Source organism: Cotesia typhae, unplaced genomic scaffold, assembly GCF_013202065.1.
Source record: "Cotesia typhae breed Kobodo isofemale line unplaced genomic scaffold, CoteBio_Ctyphae scaffold_45, whole genome shotgun sequence".
NCBI classification, from domain to species: domain Eukaryota; kingdom Metazoa; phylum Arthropoda; class Insecta; order Hymenoptera; family Braconidae; genus Cotesia; species Cotesia typhae.
In genome coordinates, this window is record NW_027423777.1 from 2,015,547 (window position 1) to 2,032,102 (window position 16,556).

General features: G+C 24.7%; 4 protein-coding genes across 5 annotated transcripts in view; 3 read left to right on the forward strand and 1 right to left on the reverse strand.

Moving 5' to 3' along the window:
* LOC141536795 (uncharacterized) overlaps nt 1–3,241 on the forward strand; it is a 39,590-nt gene extending 36,349 nt beyond the window's left edge. The window contains exons 4-6 of the mRNA XM_074257534.1: nt 105–310; nt 418–549; nt 2,056–3,241. Coding sequence (XP_074113635.1) covers nt 105–310; nt 418–549; nt 2,056–2,206 — 489 coding nt within the window. The 3' untranslated portion in view covers nt 2,207–3,241. The remainder of the gene's footprint in view (nt 1–104; nt 311–417; nt 550–2,055) is intronic.
* Nucleotides 3,242–6,036: 2,795 nt separating this feature from the next.
* On the forward strand, nt 6,037–10,872 carry Rpa-70 (replication protein A 70). Its single transcript, XM_074257610.1, has 13 exons — nt 6,037–6,069; nt 6,134–6,181; nt 6,271–6,464; nt 7,354–7,553; nt 7,746–7,848; nt 7,930–8,092; nt 8,189–8,393; nt 9,112–9,224; nt 9,301–9,467; nt 9,730–9,950; nt 10,041–10,126; nt 10,198–10,392; nt 10,467–10,872. The coding sequence occupies exons 1-13, from the start codon at nt 6,040–6,042 to the stop codon at nt 10,581–10,583; spliced, it is 1,842 nt and encodes a 613-aa protein (XP_074113711.1). The 5' UTR covers nt 6,037–6,039; the 3' UTR covers nt 10,584–10,872.
* Nucleotides 10,873–10,950: 78 nt separating this feature from the next.
* LOC141536845 (gustatory receptor 68a-like) lies at nt 10,951–12,690 on the reverse strand. Of its 2 annotated transcripts, none has more exons than XR_012480803.1 (4): nt 11,926–12,545; nt 11,289–11,351; nt 11,139–11,228; nt 10,951–11,083 (listed from the first exon to the last, which is right to left on the reverse strand). XR_012480803.1 is itself a non-coding variant. In XM_074257609.1 (4 exons), exons 1-4 carry the CDS (start codon nt 12,655–12,657, stop codon nt 11,018–11,020), a joined length of 276 nt encoding a protein of 91 aa, XP_074113710.1. In that variant the 5' UTR covers nt 12,658–12,690; the 3' UTR covers nt 10,951–11,017. The 2 variants fall into 2 exon arrangements, 1 of the variants encoding a protein (XP_074113710.1); XM_074257609.1 differs by lacking the exon at nt 11,926–12,545 and adding an exon at nt 12,601–12,690.
* Nucleotides 12,691–12,826: 136 nt separating this feature from the next.
* LOC141536843 (sphingosine-1-phosphate phosphatase 2) lies at nt 12,827–16,242 on the forward strand. Its single transcript, XM_074257607.1, has 4 exons — nt 12,827–13,663; nt 14,937–15,138; nt 15,250–15,474; nt 15,553–16,242. The coding sequence occupies exons 1-4, from the start codon at nt 13,216–13,218 to the stop codon at nt 15,971–15,973; spliced, it is 1,296 nt and encodes a 431-aa protein (XP_074113708.1). The 5' UTR covers nt 12,827–13,215; the 3' UTR covers nt 15,974–16,242.
* The last annotated feature ends 314 nt before the right edge of the window (nt 16,243–16,556 follow it).

A 16,556-nucleotide genomic window follows, 5' to 3' on the forward strand; every position in this document is an offset into this window, starting at 1 on the left:
TGAACATGTGACGTTAATGCATTACTGCTACGTCAATTCGAAAGATTATAATTATTTATTATTGTCTGTTATATTATGTATATGTTTATTTTATTGCTTTGCAGACAACCAGCATCGGAGGTGGCAGTGTCGTGGAGAAACTATCGTTTTACAATCACACGGAATGCGAGTGCCGCGAAAAAACCGAGTACGGAATGCAAAATGATAATAAATTACAAGAGAGCAATGAATTCAAATCTCACGTCAACTCCGGTAGGCAGCATCAATCTTTGGTTCCGCAGAATATCAGAAAACCTGTTACGAAAAAACCGTAAGCTTTCTCGTTTTTTTTTTTTTGTATTTTTTTTTTTTTTTGGAAATTTTATTTTATTTTTATTTCGTAAGTTATAACTGTAAAATCGTTACGTCGGTTTCTAGGTGTCGATGTCCGTCTGAATTCACGCCGAGGATGAATTTTGATGGAGAATGCGTCTGCGATTGCTTCGAAAACGATCAAAACTGCTTCCGCGCTAGGAGGGGCAAAGGATATTTTTCATATCGCGATCGATTGTAAGTTTTTATATACTTTTTCATTAAAATATACAAGTCTAATAATCATAATAATAATATAGTTGAAAGATTTTTGTGATAAAAAGAAAATTAAGGTAAAAGACCCAGTTATTAAGAAAGGCCTAATTGTTTGACAATTCTTAAAATTCTTAAAATTCTTAAAATTATCAAATATCTGCTGATTTAATTTTCTTACAAAATTTTCATTTGTAAAAAACTTGAAAAACTATAGATAAACAAAAAAAAATGATAACAATTTGCTACATAAAGATTATTATTATTATTTCGAATGTTTCTAATAAAATTGAAAATTTTTTTTAATTCTAATTCTTACAGAATTTGTTGAAATTTAATTAAAATTTTAAACTAAAATTTTCCAGTTCCTTTTTTTTTTTTTTTTTTAACATCTGAAGTTAAAAGACCCACTTATCGCCATTGGCCTATTTGTTTTACAATTGCAATTTTATTCTAATTAAAAAAAGAAAATATTTGAAATTTATAATTTAAAAATTCTATTTATTAATTTATTAAAGTTTATTATTATTTATTTATTAAAGTATGTTTATTATTATTAAAATTTATTAAAGTTTGTTTTTTTTAATTAAAATAAAATTGCAAGTGACAATAACTAAGCCAGTGTCAATAACTAGATCTTTTACCTTAATGTCCATAAATTTAGATGTTAATTATTATTTAAAAATACTTTCTATAAGATGATAAAAAAAAATGGTCGTCTTTACTATAAATAAAAACAAAATAAATAGCTGTAGTAAAGGAAAAATTCTTGAATGAAGGAATCGCTCTTAGTTCAAATAAATTTTATCTAAGAATTTTTCTTCTTGATTTAAGATAATCTTTTCAAAATAATTTTTTTTGTTCAATCAAGTTAATTTTTTCATCAGTGCATTTAACATATTTGAGAACGATAATCGTTTTAATTACTTCCAAATTAATGATGAGAATATTGGTCTTGAATATTGAAGCTTTTTAAACTGTAGTACAAGATATTTAATTATTTAAATTAGTTCCAAATTATTCAGCTCCAGTAAAAAAAAAAAAACCTTATTGTAGATTTGGAAAAAAAAAAAAAAAACTTTAAAAAAATTTTTAAATTTTCATAAAAGTATCCTAAAATTGTCATAGAAGTACTTTTTACAACATTTTTTCTCTGAGTAATTGCGACAATATTTTTCTAAAATCGAAATTTCATTTCGGTTTGGTGTCATAAATTTGTCTTAAAAATGTCCTAAATTGTGTCACGTTTAGGATCCTAAGCTTATAACTTTTTTAGGACAATTTTTTTTTACATGGGCTAGAGCGTGGGTTGATCCCACTTGTAAATAATTACCGAAAATTTACATAAAAACTGATTAATTAAATTGAATACTTTTGATTTTATCATAAATATACTTTTTTACAAATCGGTACTTTTTTTTAGTTTAAAAAAAATTTTTCTTAATATTTTCTAAATTTCTAAATCAATTATTACCTAATTTTTTTTTTCAGATGTATACAAAATGAAGAGTGTGCAGTGCCATCCTGCGAATTCGGCGACTACATAAAGCGACAGGGAAGGTGTCCTCGGAAAAAAGAAAAATTTGACGAAATCGCAAACTACCCAAATCACATGAATTATCACAACCGGCATAGAAGTTGAAAATCGTCGTAATTAAAAAATAAAACACTTGAGTGAAAAATATTATAGTAAAAAAAAAAAGATAAAATATTAAATACGTGCCAAATTGTTTAATCACAAAGACTATTGACCGTATAGTGAAACGTAATGCAAAGCATTTTGAGTGCCTTGTCAAAAAATCAACTCAATATATTATAAATAATTTTTATTAAGGGACTAATTGCGTTTATATGTTACTAAGTTAATTAATTGTACATAAATTTGTACACGTGTGTTTATAAGTATGCGTTAATTAATTAAAAAATTAGTTATGAGATTAAAAATAAATTACTAGATCTGTAAGGGCATGTTTTCTATATAAATATATATATTTTAATTAATTAATTAATTATTATTATTTTTTATTATTATTTTAGTATCAATAATTATGATAGTGTCCTATTTTTTATTAATAATGGATATTAAGGACACGTGCCTAGTCTGAGGTTAAAAATCAAATATTTTCCATGATTTAGTAATTAATATTATTATTTATAAGTTTATCAATTAAATATGATAAATATTAATAATATCAATTGTAGAATAAGTGAGAAAAAAATTATTTAAGGAAGTTTAATATAACTTTAGTAATAAGCGCACTTTCGTATTGATTATTATTTTATATTGTATGTTTTAAACAATACGCTTACAATTATATTCAATCTAACAAAGTCTTTAGTATTAAAAAAAAATTTTAGTAATTACTGTCATTTAAATTAACTAAGTTGCTAAATACTTAAAGGGATTTTATTTAATCCTAGACAAATTTTTTTTGAAATTTTTTTCGTATTTGATATTTTATCTGATGTACTATTGCATTAATAATGAAAAAATTCTGTATTAAAATTTGTTTTTTAAATCATTTTTTTTTTTTTTTATATGTAGACGTTTTATCATCGATTTTCTTATTGGAACATTCACAAAAATTCATGTAAATCATTGTTATTTAAATTCTTGAAAATATAATCTAAATAATTTGAGAACAAATTAAGTGTAAGCGCAATTATTTTGAAAAAACTGCATGCTTTCTTCTAATAGAAGTTTTTTCCTTACTCCTAATTGAAAATCAAGAACTGGATCCGAAAATAAAAATTCTTTAAATATAATGCCAAATAATTATCACTTTTCTTCGGATTTTTTCTAATCATAGTGATGGAAAAAAATCGTAATTTGACAGATTAAAGCTTTGACTGTTTGTTAATTATATTTTTTCCAAAATGAAGAATTTAAAAATTAATCTAAACGAGTGTGAGCAAAATGAAGAGTAGTAACAATATAAATCAGGAATATTAATGTCAGCATTGTGATCAAAAAGAAGGTTTAATATCTTTAAATCTTGTTTAGAAATTACTTAAACCGATAAATTAAGAAAATTATATTTTTCTAGAACGCGTAAACGTTTAAATAATTAGATTTAAATTTAATTAAATTTCCTTGGACGTATAAAAACAATTTTAATGAAAGTTAAAGAATAATAGTAATTGGTTTGTAAAATAATTAGCAATTGTACTTACCACCCAAATTGCGATTGTTTAAATTATTAAAATTACAGCGTACATCCCGAAGATTCGACGATTGTGGCTGGTCTGCAGGCAAGGGATCGGAGATTTTTTTTTCCTAGCCGGTGGCACCTAAAAAAAAATGTTGACAAAATATTTAATATAATTCAAGGACACAAATCACAAATTGATTTTAGAAAACTAAGTATTTTACTCCCAGAGAATAGCATATATTTTTTAATTCATTATATTATGATTTTTTGAAGTTGAGATTAATATTACGAAAATTAAATAAAATAAAATTACTCGAATTAGTCAAAAAAAAAAAAAAATCATAGTGGGGACAATTAAAGTTTTTATCGCACTAAAATTAGCCGACGTTTTAAATTTTTTTTTAATTATAAAATTAGAACTAAAAAATATTATTTAAAAATTGCACTCACAGTTTATCAAGTTTTTTACAAATGAAAAATTTTTTTTATTATTTTTTAATCATTATTTCAATAAAAAAAAAGCTATAAAAATTTTTCAACACCGGCTAACTTAATTTTTATAAATTTTTTTGATTAGAGAAATTAATTACATGAAAAGAAGATGCACATGAATAAAAAAAAAAAAAAACTAAGATAGTAATACTAAATGACACTGACATTAGCTAAGATCTGACAATTTTAAAATAATTAGTATAATATATAAATTATTATTAAGGTAAAAGACCCAGTTATTGACACTGGCCTAGTTGTTTGATACTTGTAATTTTATTTCAATTAAAAAAATAAAATGTTCTCAAAAAACCAATTATTTTAAAATTTACAGTTCAAAAATTGTATTTTTGAATTTATTAATTTATTAATTTATTATAGTTGATTTATTTTTTTTAATTAAAATAAAATTGCAAGTGTCAATAACTAGGTCTTTTACCTTATAAATTTTTTTCAAAATTCCAAGCATAAAAATTTTACTGGACAATTGATGTAAATTTTTAAAAATATATTTTTGTAAAATAGAATTAAATGTCATTAAAGTTAGTTGACGTTCTAAATTTTTAGATTTTTTTTAATAATAAATTAAAACAAAGAAATATTTTCAAAAAATTGCATTTCTAGTTTTTCAAGTTTTTTACATGTGACATTTTTTTTTTTAATTTCTTAATCAAAATTTTTTCAATAAAAAATTTCTAAAAATTTTTTTTTTGTCGGCTAACTTTATTTTCATTAGAATTAAAAACTGCTCTAATTACAGCTAATTAATAATAGTGAAGTTAGCTATCAGCTGTTAATTTTAAAAATTTTTTAACAAATCAATTAGAATAAAAAAATGCTTCTAAAAATTTTCACTTGTAATTTTTTTTAATTTTCACATGTGAAACTTTTTAATAATATTTTTTTGTAATAATTAAATTGCTATAAAATTCTAAAAAAATTTTTCTTCAGTATCATGCTAATTCCAGTATCATAAAGTTGAATGTTAATTAAAGTATTGAATGTTCTACCGAATAAAAAAATCCATCAGTTGCTTTTCAAAACTGCTCATCAGAACCTAAACAGTGACGCTTCTGATTATATGACACAATTAACTAATTCACAATTAAAACTATAAAAAAAGTAATATAATGTTCACCGCGATAACAAGTTAGAGAGCAATACTTATGCCAAACTGGACACATAAATATATGACATTAAAATTATCTGTCACTTGACAATTTTTTAATTTTCTTCGACAAAAAAATTATTAATAAAAAATTGAATTTTTCATTTATTAAAATTTCTACAAGTTTATTTTTTCAATCATTTTTTTTTTGCTATAATTTATTTATTAAAAAAAATTAAAACAATTGTGACATGACAGCTATATTTAATGTCATCGTAAATATTTGCCGCCAGATACTGAGGCGATGACTAGCAAAAACAATGAGACTACAAAAATAACAAGTTCTCTTTTTCACATATAGATGGCTCCGTGAATTCTTACCCCCGCCACCACATTTGAGCGGGAAAAATTTGAATTTAGCAGTTATTAGAAATGTGAAAAAAAAAAATTTTCTGTAGATGGCGCCTCAGTTTTAAACCTTTAATTTATGAAATAAATAATTTTCATGAAAAGCGCGCCTTTAACTAAAGAACGCTAAATTGCGCGGGAATATTTGCGCCATTGTTCAGATTGCTCGCAATAACAAAGTATATGTGTACGCGACACTAAGAAAAATTATCAAGTGAATTACGCAGCTGGTAGTTGATGATGTTCTTTTGATATATCATTAACTTTTTTGTTAATTTTATATTTAATAATTTGTGAATGATTTAATAATCAATAAAAATGATTCCATTGACTCAAGGAGCATTAAATGTAAGTAATCTTTATTTTACATGCTAATAATTATCTTATAAAATAATCAATTGATTTTTTTCAGGAAATCGCCCAGGGGATTGAAGTTGACAAGCCCGTTTTTCAGATACTGGTAAAAATTTTATTTTTATAAATTAAATTAAATTTTGTAGTAAAAAACTGAAAAATAAATTTATTATTGTTTGGTTATGTGTCTTTTAGGGGACCAAGAGATTAGCAAGCACTGAGAGTGAACGCTACAGATTGCTTTTGTCCGATGGAGTTACAAGCAATTCATTTACAATGCTGGCTACCCAGCTCAATGGTATGGTTACAAATAATGAATTGTCGGATTTCTCCATCATTGAGATTACTCGCTACGCATTGACCAATGCCAATAATGCCGGAAAAATGAGGTAATTTTATTTTGTGATAAGAGTTTAATGTCACAAGTGCTGAATAATTATTAGTTGAATATTGCTATTAGATGATTAAAAATTTTTGATCATTTTTTATGATACTAAAATTGAGAAACATCTAATAATTTTTTAATTTAATAAATTGTAGTAAGAAAAATGTGACATTAAAATTAACAGTTACTAAACTATTTTTTTATTTGATTTAACTATCAAATTTTCTTCAAAAAATTAATTAAGAAATTGGATTTTTAATTTTTTTTAATTTCTACATGTCAATTTTTTTTTCTAATTTTTTTTTTTGCTATAATTTATTTTTTACAAAAATTCTAAAAAAATTATCAAATATTGGCTAAATTAATTTTCATAAAAAAAACTCAATTTTAAAAATTCCATCTTCAGAGTCTCTAAAAAATCACAAGTGCAATTTTTTAAAAATATTTTTCTAGATAGTTTATTATTCAAAAAAGTCAAAAAATTGTTAAGTGTCTGCTAAATTCAATGATATTAATAAAGTTAGCCGATATTTTTAATTTTGCTTAATTTATTAAATTAAAACTAAAAAATATTTTAAAAAAATTGCAATTATAGTTTTCTAAATTTTTTTCAAAATTAAAAAATTAAAAAAAAATTTTTTGAAATAATTTTTTTAATAAAAAAAATTATAAAAATTTGTTGATGTCGGCTAACTTCATTTTCATAATTTCTTTAACAAGTCAACTATTTAGAAAATTTTGATAAATTTTAATAAATATTTTTTTCGTACTAGTTTATTTAATTAAATAAAATTTTAAAAAATTTTTTCATGTGTCTGCTAATTTTATAATGATTTTTTCTATAATTAAAATTATTAAGAGAACTAATTCTATTTTTTATCTCGACTTAACAGAAAAATTATGGTAATCCTGGGAATCGAAGTGAAAGTACCCGGTCATCAAGTTCCTGGAAAAATTGGAAACCCAACACAACAAGGAAAAGACGGTGCTTCCAGTGGAGACATTAGACCCACTCAGCCAGTCACGAACTCTCCGAATGATAGCTTTGAACAAAACCAAAATAAGAGACCTGCTGCAAACACTGTACAACCGAGTAAGCTTTGATGATTCATTCCGTAATCACATTTAGCAGCAAAATGTCTGTAGATTATTTTATCACTATTAAAATGCTTGTAGAATAATCTAGAGCTTATAAAATTGATGAGATATTAAATATTATCAAAGAACAAAAGCATACGCTTGTTTTAATGTTCAATTTAATAATTAAATATTAATTTATTGGCAGATGCTGCAGCTGCTGCTCAAAAACGCCGTTTGAACGAATCTTTGAACTCTGGAGCTTCTATCATGACTAGTCCTATCGCTGCGTTGAGTCCGTACCAAAATAAGTAAGTTTAAATTTTTATTTAAAGCTAGCAGTTATTTTTCTTGCTTTAATAAGTCTTTAATTATATTTATTATGTAATTAGGTGGGTGATCAAAGCTAGGGTTGCTAATAAATCCGATATCAGAACATGGAGTAACTCTCGCGGAGAAGGAAAACTGTTCAACATGACACTGGTTGATGAAAGCGGTGAAATTAGATGCACTGGATTCACTGATTCTGTTGATAAGTTCTACAATATTGTTGAAGTAATTATTTCATTTTTTTTTTTTTTTTTTTTTTTTTTTTCATTTATAAAAAATATAGTAAAATTATTTGACTTAATTAAATTATATTATTTACAGACGGGAAAAATTTATTATATATCACGCGGTACTTTGAAAGTGGCGAATAAAAATTACAATACCACGAACAATGATTACGAAATGACTCTAAACAATGACAGCGAAATTGTCCCTTGTCATGAAACTTGCGAAGAGATACCAATGATGAATTTCAATTTTGTTTCTATTGATGAAATTGAGCGCCTGAATAAAGATGCCATTGTTGGTACGTAATAAAAAATTGAAATTATTTTGATAAATATTTTTAAGTGGGGTCAAATTTAAAAAAAAAAAAAAATAATAATTTAATAAAAAAAAATAATAAATTTAATAAAAAAAAAATTAATTTAATAAAGAGAAATAATTAATTTAATAAAAAAAATAATTAATTTAATAAAGAGAAATAATTAATTTAGTAAAAAAAAATTCATTTTAAATAAAAAATTTTTTAAACAAAATAAAATTTGTTTTAAGCCGTAAGATGGGCGGCGGAGTTCTTAAGATAGTAAATTAACCATTTTCATTTTCATTGTTTTTAACGAAATTTCTATTTAATTTTATTGATATTTATTTTTTTTTTAATTCATAAAAAATGAACAATTTAAAAAAAATGTTGATTATCACAATTTTAACAAATTTTCAAAAAAATTTATAAATTTTTTAGAAAAATGGGATGTTCAATTTTTTTTTTTTCAAATTCATTTTTTTATGTACTTTTCAAAAAAAATACATCAAAAAAAGATAAAATAGAAATTTTATCTAAAAACATGAAAGCCAAAATTTTTTTTCAACTTTTGAAGGCAAAAAAGCTGAATTAAAAAAAATTTGAAAATGTTAATTTTTCACCTAGTTATGGGCTAAAATAGGGTTGACTCCACATGTAAATAATTACTATTTTTTTTTTTTTTTTTAAGATTTAAATTTGTATAATTTTTTTTTTTTAGATATAATTGCCGTCGTAAAGTCGACTGATAATGTCCAGAGTTTTACTGCAAAACAGACTGGCCGAGAATTGAAGAAACGGGACGTCTTTCTCGTAGATACCACAAACACTTGTGTAATTATTATAAAATCTAAAAAGAAAGTAAAATAGATTTCTTAGATTATTTTTAATATTTTCAAATTTTATTTAGGTTACTCTTACACTCTGGGGAACTCAAGCTGAAAATTTTGACGGGTCAAACAATCCAGTTATTGCATTGAAAGGTGCTCGTATTGGAGAGTATCAGAATGGGAAATCTTTGTCAACTATTTCATCAACAGCGATGCAAATAGACCCTGATATTCCTGAAGCTCATAGGTAATGATGAATCAAATTTGAAATTGAATTTTTTTTTTTTTTTTTTTTTTTTTTTTTTTATTTATTTATTGATATTAAATGCCAAGGCACAGGCCGAATGGCAAGATATTAAATACAGAAAAATTTTATATACAAAATAATATAAGGAAAAAATTATAAAAATAATAAAAATATCAATTATTTATACAAAATTAATTCTCTCATATTGTAAAATATTTAATATTTATAATTCTTGATTTTAATATATATTTATTTATTCCAGACTGCGTTCCTGGTTCCTCAACGAAGGACAAACTACTGAAGCTAAGTCAATATCTAAAGTCTCAAGTGGTCCAGCCCCATGGCTATCAATACAAGACGCTGAAACAAAAGCTCAATCAGCAGGAACGGTTCCAGTTAATTTCACGTGTAAAGCAGCTATCAGTATAATTCGCTCCGAGCGTGCTTTGTACAAAGCTTGTCCCACTGATGGTTGTAACAAAAAGTAATTTTAATTCCATTCTAGAATTTTTAGTAAAAAAATTCCTCAATTTTTATTTTAATATTTTTATTGTAATAAAAATTTTTTTCGTCAGATTGTTGATTTAGGCACTACCATGTTCCGATGTGAGAAATGTAACAAAGATTTCCCTAATTTCCGTTGGCGTTTAATAGGAAGTGTAAGTTAAAAAAAAAAAAAAATTAAATTAAATTAAATTAAATTGATTGACTAAAATTTATAAATTTCTAGATGGCTATCACGGATTGGTCTGGTAATATGTGGGTCACGGTATTTAACGACGGCGCTGAAAAAATCCTCGGTACCAACGCTGCAGAGATCGGAGAACTTTGTGTAAACCAATCAGAGGCTTACAATGATAAATTTGCTGAAATTACATTCGATTCTTATATTTTTGAAGTTAAAATGAAGATGGAAACTTACAATGTAATTATTAATTTATTTTTTTGTAAATTAGATTTAACGATGAATATTAAAAAAAAATTTTTAATTTATTTCAGGATGAACAACGGATGAAATCAAATGTCATGGACATCAAATCGATCAATTACCTAACTTACAACAAGCGATTGATCAGCGAAATTAAAAAATGCGCTAATATTCACGATGTTAAATAACTTCCTCTTTAATCTCATTTTTTTTACAAAAATTTTCTGTTTTGAAGCATTCAGAAAATCCAAAAAGTACTTCCTGTTTTTTTCTTTAATCGTTTTAATAATTCTAAATTATTAATCATTATAATAGATATCTGAACAACACTGTTTAATGACACAATATAGAAATTCTCACAGATTTTTAATTATTCTAACATCCTCAAATTATTTATTACTTGTTACTTCGTTGGAATGAAGTCTGGAGATATTTTGTAATTGCAATTTTTTGATAATAAACATCCATCAAACTGAATTTTAGGAATGACTTATTTTAAAATCTTACATTTGATATAAAACATAGAATATAACTTTTTAGTGTTAACTCAGTTATATTTGTGTTATAAAATTGACATTAAAATATAGCATTTTTGTAACTAGATTATTGTGAAAGTTTGTTTTCAAGTCTTAGTTTTGTCTTCAAATAGGAAGAAAAGAAACATGTAAGTGGTCACAGTCTTGAATATCTGTAATAAAAGATAAATTAATAAACTTGCCAACATTTCAATGATATTAACTTACCGAAAATAGTAAATGATTATCAAGTGAAACTTCCCCGACAAGTGTAAACAATACGCCTTGATGCAAAATTTCCGTGGAAAATTGATCTAACTGTAAAAAATTAGATAAGTACAATTTGTAATGTAATTCATTGTTCATACAAAAACTTACCTTATATTTTATTCTTCCTTTAGCGGAATGTGCTTTGCATATCAAGTTTTTTGTTCTTTTGATCTGGTGAATAAAATGGAATTAATAATTTTTTATTAAGAAGAAATGCTACGCGGCGAAAAAAACATAGGGATTTTTCCTATTTTAGTATAGGAATTAAAAATTTAAAATTTTTCATAAGTGTCCTAAAATAGTCATAAAAGTATTTTAAAATTGTCATAAAAGTATCCTAAAGTAGTCATAAGTGTCCTAAAATTGTCATAAAAGTACTTTTTACAACATTTTTTTCTCTGAGTAATTGCGACAATATTTTTCTAAAATCGAAATTTCATTTCGGTTTTGTGTCATAAATTTGTCCTAAAAATATCCTAAATTGTGTCACGTTTAAGATCCTAAGCTTATGACTTTTTTAGGAAAATTTTTTTTTACACGGGGTGTTTTTTCGATTTCTATTTTTTTTCAATTGAAAAAAAAATTTTTTTTCATGTCATAAATGAATTTTTCCTAAGTCACATGGATATTTCTGTCATGTTAATAAAGAAAAAATTCCTATGTTACCCTATGTCCATAGGAATTTTTCCTATGCAAAAATAGGAAAAATCTCAATTTTTTTCCCTGTGTACTACATTTATCTTACCTCTTTTAGGACAGAAGTGACGCAACAAAAATTATTAAATAAAAAATTAATTAAAAAGTTTCACATGAGAAAATTAATAAAAATTTTTAGAAGCATTTTTTTATTGTAATTGATTTATTATTAAAATTTTTCAAATTGACAGCTGACGGCTAACTTCAGTGTCATAAAAAATTGCATAGAAAAAACTTGTGAAAATTTCCATATGCATTTTTTGATACCATTTTTTTCTGTAACAAATTAACCCTGATAGCCAGCGCTTTCTCAGTAAGTGTTGACTTCCAGCAGTTACGGTTAATTTATACATCAAGTGGGCGGTAATTCTTCTTTCAACAACACTTGTAAGCAAATTGACGGAAATCTACGGCCGCAACTTGAATACAAGTTAACAATCAAACTTGTAGTTAAATTTCCTTTCAACTTTACTACAATTTGAAGGAAATACTTGTATAGCAAGTTTTGACGTCTATTTGCAGAGTAAGTTATAGGTAACTAATAGGTAATCGCTCGCTTTGCCAACTCTTTCCGTCAAGTTTGCTTCAAATTGCGGACGTAGATTGACAGTAAGTTATAGGTAAGGTGGCTATCAGGGAATTGTTTATAAATTATTAAAAAATTATCAGATGTCGACTAGTTCACACTCATGTGTCTGCCAACTTTAGTGTAATTTCTACTTACCAACAAAAGTGACATTACCGACAAAAAATGACGATCTAAAGAACCACTAATAGCCATCTGGGAAAAATATTCTCTTCTAAACTTGGTACAAGTACAAAGTTCACCATCAATAATAAACACACTGAAAACACAATCAATTTACGGCTTTGTAACCAGTACACTCACATCCATTCTTAAGCCTCACACTCGATATTCAATGCGGTTGATTATTATTATCGTACCACACTGTTCATACCTGTAAAGTAATTCCGATGGCTAATGCGGCAAAAAATATTGGCAACTCTTGCTACATATTACTATATTTAAATATAAATATACAAACCAAGCATTACCCGACTTCTGAGTGCTCATAAACAATTATTTATTTAAATTATTTTTTTATCGACACTAAAAACCTCAATTGCATTACACGTACTCAGATAATATTCAAATCTATCATCGGTATTTAATATTCGCGCTTATCTATAGATTCAAAGTTCTTTTTTAATTCGCATCCTTGATGCAAAAATATTTTTAAAAAAATGTTGTGTATTTTCGCGGGTGTTAAGTGTTAAATTTAAAAAAAATTTATTAAGTGTTATTTAAATAATATATGTTAATTATTAATTGTTAGTAATGGATGTAATAAATTACTTAAAAGATGCCGAATTGGTTGCAAAAATTCAAAAATTTTTTGGTGTTTATTATTCCGAGATTGTGGTTGATAAAAATGGAGAAACAAGTGGTCTGTGTCCCAAAAATGGATCTAGAAAAAATAAAAATGGTTGTTTATCTATAAATAATAGTAATTTATGTCATAATCATCGAAGTAATCAAAGTGGTAAAGCACAAGTCAATTCTACAGATTGTAATTGTGATGACAATAATGAAATCACCAAAGTTAAAGCTAAAGAGTTCAAGTCGCCGATTATTAGTAATTATTATTGGTATTATTTGTTTTTGTTCAGCACTCAGTTGGGTGATGAGATTTTTTATACTACGTTTATTCCCTTTCTGTTTTGGAATATTGATGCGGTTGTTGCACGGAGAGTCATTTTGGTCTGGGGTATTATTATGACAATAGGTAAGCTATTTTTTTTTTTTTTTTTAATTACAATTTTTAATAAGAATTAATTTAGATGACATTAAAGTTAGCAGTCACTAGAGAATTTTTTAATTTTTTTAAACTTCTAAATGTCAATTTTTTTTTCTAATTTTTTTGTTAAAAAAAATTCTAAAAATTATTAAATATCTGCTAAATTTATTCTCATTAAAATTATCAGTCACAATCATTTAAAAAATTTTTTTTAACAGAAGAATTTGTTCCAAAAAAATATTTTTAAAAAAATTAGATTTTTAATTATTTTAAATTTCTAAAAGTCAATTTTTTTTGCCATAATTTATTTGTTAAAAAAAAATTCTAAAAATTATTTAATATCTGCTAAATTTATTTTCATTAAAATTAGCAGTCACTAGAGAATTTTTAAATTTTATTTAACAAAAAAATTAGTGCCAAAAAATTGGATTTTTTAATTTTTCTAAATTTCTAAATGTCAATTTTTTTTGCCATAATTTATTTGTTAAAAAAAATTATAAAAATTATTAAATATCTACAAAATTTATTTTTATTTAATTTAGCATATATTTATTAATTTAAAAAATTTTTTAACAAATAAATTATGGCAAAAATAAATGAGAAAAAAAAATGACATTTAGAGATTTTAAAAAATTACAAATGCAATTTTTTTTAAATAATTTTTTATTATAAATTTTACTGTTAAAAAAAATGAAAAAATTGTCAAGCGCCAGCTAACTTTAATGTCATAAAAAAATTGACATAAAAATTAAAAAAAATTAAAATTATAATTTTTTTTAAATAATTTTTCAGAACAAATTTATTTGTTAAAAAAAAATAAAAAATTGTCGACTGCTAACTTTAATATAATTTTTTATAACAAATAAATTATTGTAAAAAATTTCAATAAAAAAATTCACTGGTAAAAATTAAAAAAAAAGTTTACACAAGCAAATTTTTTTATAAGAAAAATTTTTAAAAAATTGTCAGATGTCTGCTGATTTCAGTGTCATAAATTTTTTTATTTAGATTTCTTTATTTGTCATAAAAATTATGATACTGACATAAGCAGTAAAATTCTTGATTTGTGATAAAAAATATAATACTGAAATCAGCAGACACCTGACAATTTTTTTTCTAATTTCTAGAAGTGGAATTTTTTTTATTAAAATTTTTTCACAATAATTTAGTTGTAAAAATCCATAAAATCGACAACAGATGTCGATTTCTTTTAATTAAATTCAAAAAAATAAAAAATTAAAATTGTAATTAAAATTTTCAGGTCAAATACTAAAAGATATAATCCGATGGCCTCGACCAGAATGTCCTCCAGCAATAAGACTCCAAAAGAAATGGTCTCAGGAATATGGAATGCCATCAACACACGCAGCAATAGGTGTTGCAATTCCATTTAGCATTATAATATTTACAATTAACCGTTACAATTACTCCGTACCACTAGGATTAATATTCGTTACGACATGGTAATTACATTAGATTAAACTCTTCATCTGTCTACACAAATTAATTAAAGAACCCACTGACGAGAGTTCAATGTACCTAAAAAAATTAATTATCTTTAATTGTCTATTTAGGTGTACATTAATTTGTATAAGCCGTCTTTATCTCGGCATGCACACGATACTGGATATTGTCGCGGGTTTATTACTCGCCGTAGTCCTCATGGTTGTCCTAATACCAATAATTAGTCTAATTGATATTTATTTATTCACCAATTTATGGATTCTTCTGACATTTCTCATCATCAGTGTTCTCACTATCGTTTATTATCCCTGCAGTGATCGGTGGACACCTACAAGGTAATTTTAAAAATTAATTTTCAACATACATAATTTAAAAAAAAAAAATTATTTTTTTTAAAACTCACCATTTTTCAGGGGTGACACTGCGATGGTCGTCTCAGTGACAGCAGGAATCCACTTTGGAGCGTGGCTTAATTACAAGACTGGGTTATTGATACCTGCACTGGAGTCTCCACCCTATGAAATTATTTTACCCTCTTGCTGGGGTCTTCTTTGCATTTTTTTGAGATTTATCATCGGGTTCAGCTGCATCATCCCCAACAAAGCAATTATTAAGCATATCACTTACAGAGTAGTTAGTGCCATTATGCACTTAGATTCTCAGGCATTGATCAACAGCGAAAACTCCCTGGAAAACCGGGCTAAAATCATCTGCGACTTGACTTATAAATTCTTGTTCTGTTTTCTGTTTGGTGTACTCACAGTTTACTTCTTGCCACAGTTTTTCGCACTCATAGGCCTTGAACGTAAGGAATTCTACACTGAATTCTTATGAGTGAAGAAATAATTTATTTAAATTATTTTTTTTTATTTAAAATTTATCTTTCTTATCATTTTTTATAAACTTTTAATTACAAAAAATTTCAAGTCGATACTTAATTTTTCTGTAATTCGTTTGGAAAAAAAAAAAAAAAAAAAAAAAAAAATTTCCATTTTTTTTCCTTTTTTTTACCAGAAAATTTGAGACATAGAAAAATAATTATAACAATAAATAGTAACTTAATAATGACAATAATTACCTTATGTGCTTTTTTTTTTATACGGTCATAAACTAATAGTATTTTATTCATCTGACTTTTTTTTACTTTATTCAACAAATAAATTACTAAAAGAAAAATTCGTTATTTTTACAAGTAAAATTTAAAAAAAATTTTCTTTATGATTTATAGGTCAAAAAAAATTTTTTTAATTGTCAAGTTTGTTAATTTTAATTTTTAACTATTTATTTATTTTTTTTATTTTATTCAATTAATAAATTATTATTAGAGAAATAAAAAAAATTTTTTTCATAGTTAATTTTAAAGTTTTAGAAATGAAATTAACAAATTTTATAATAATTTATTTGTAAAAAATTTTCA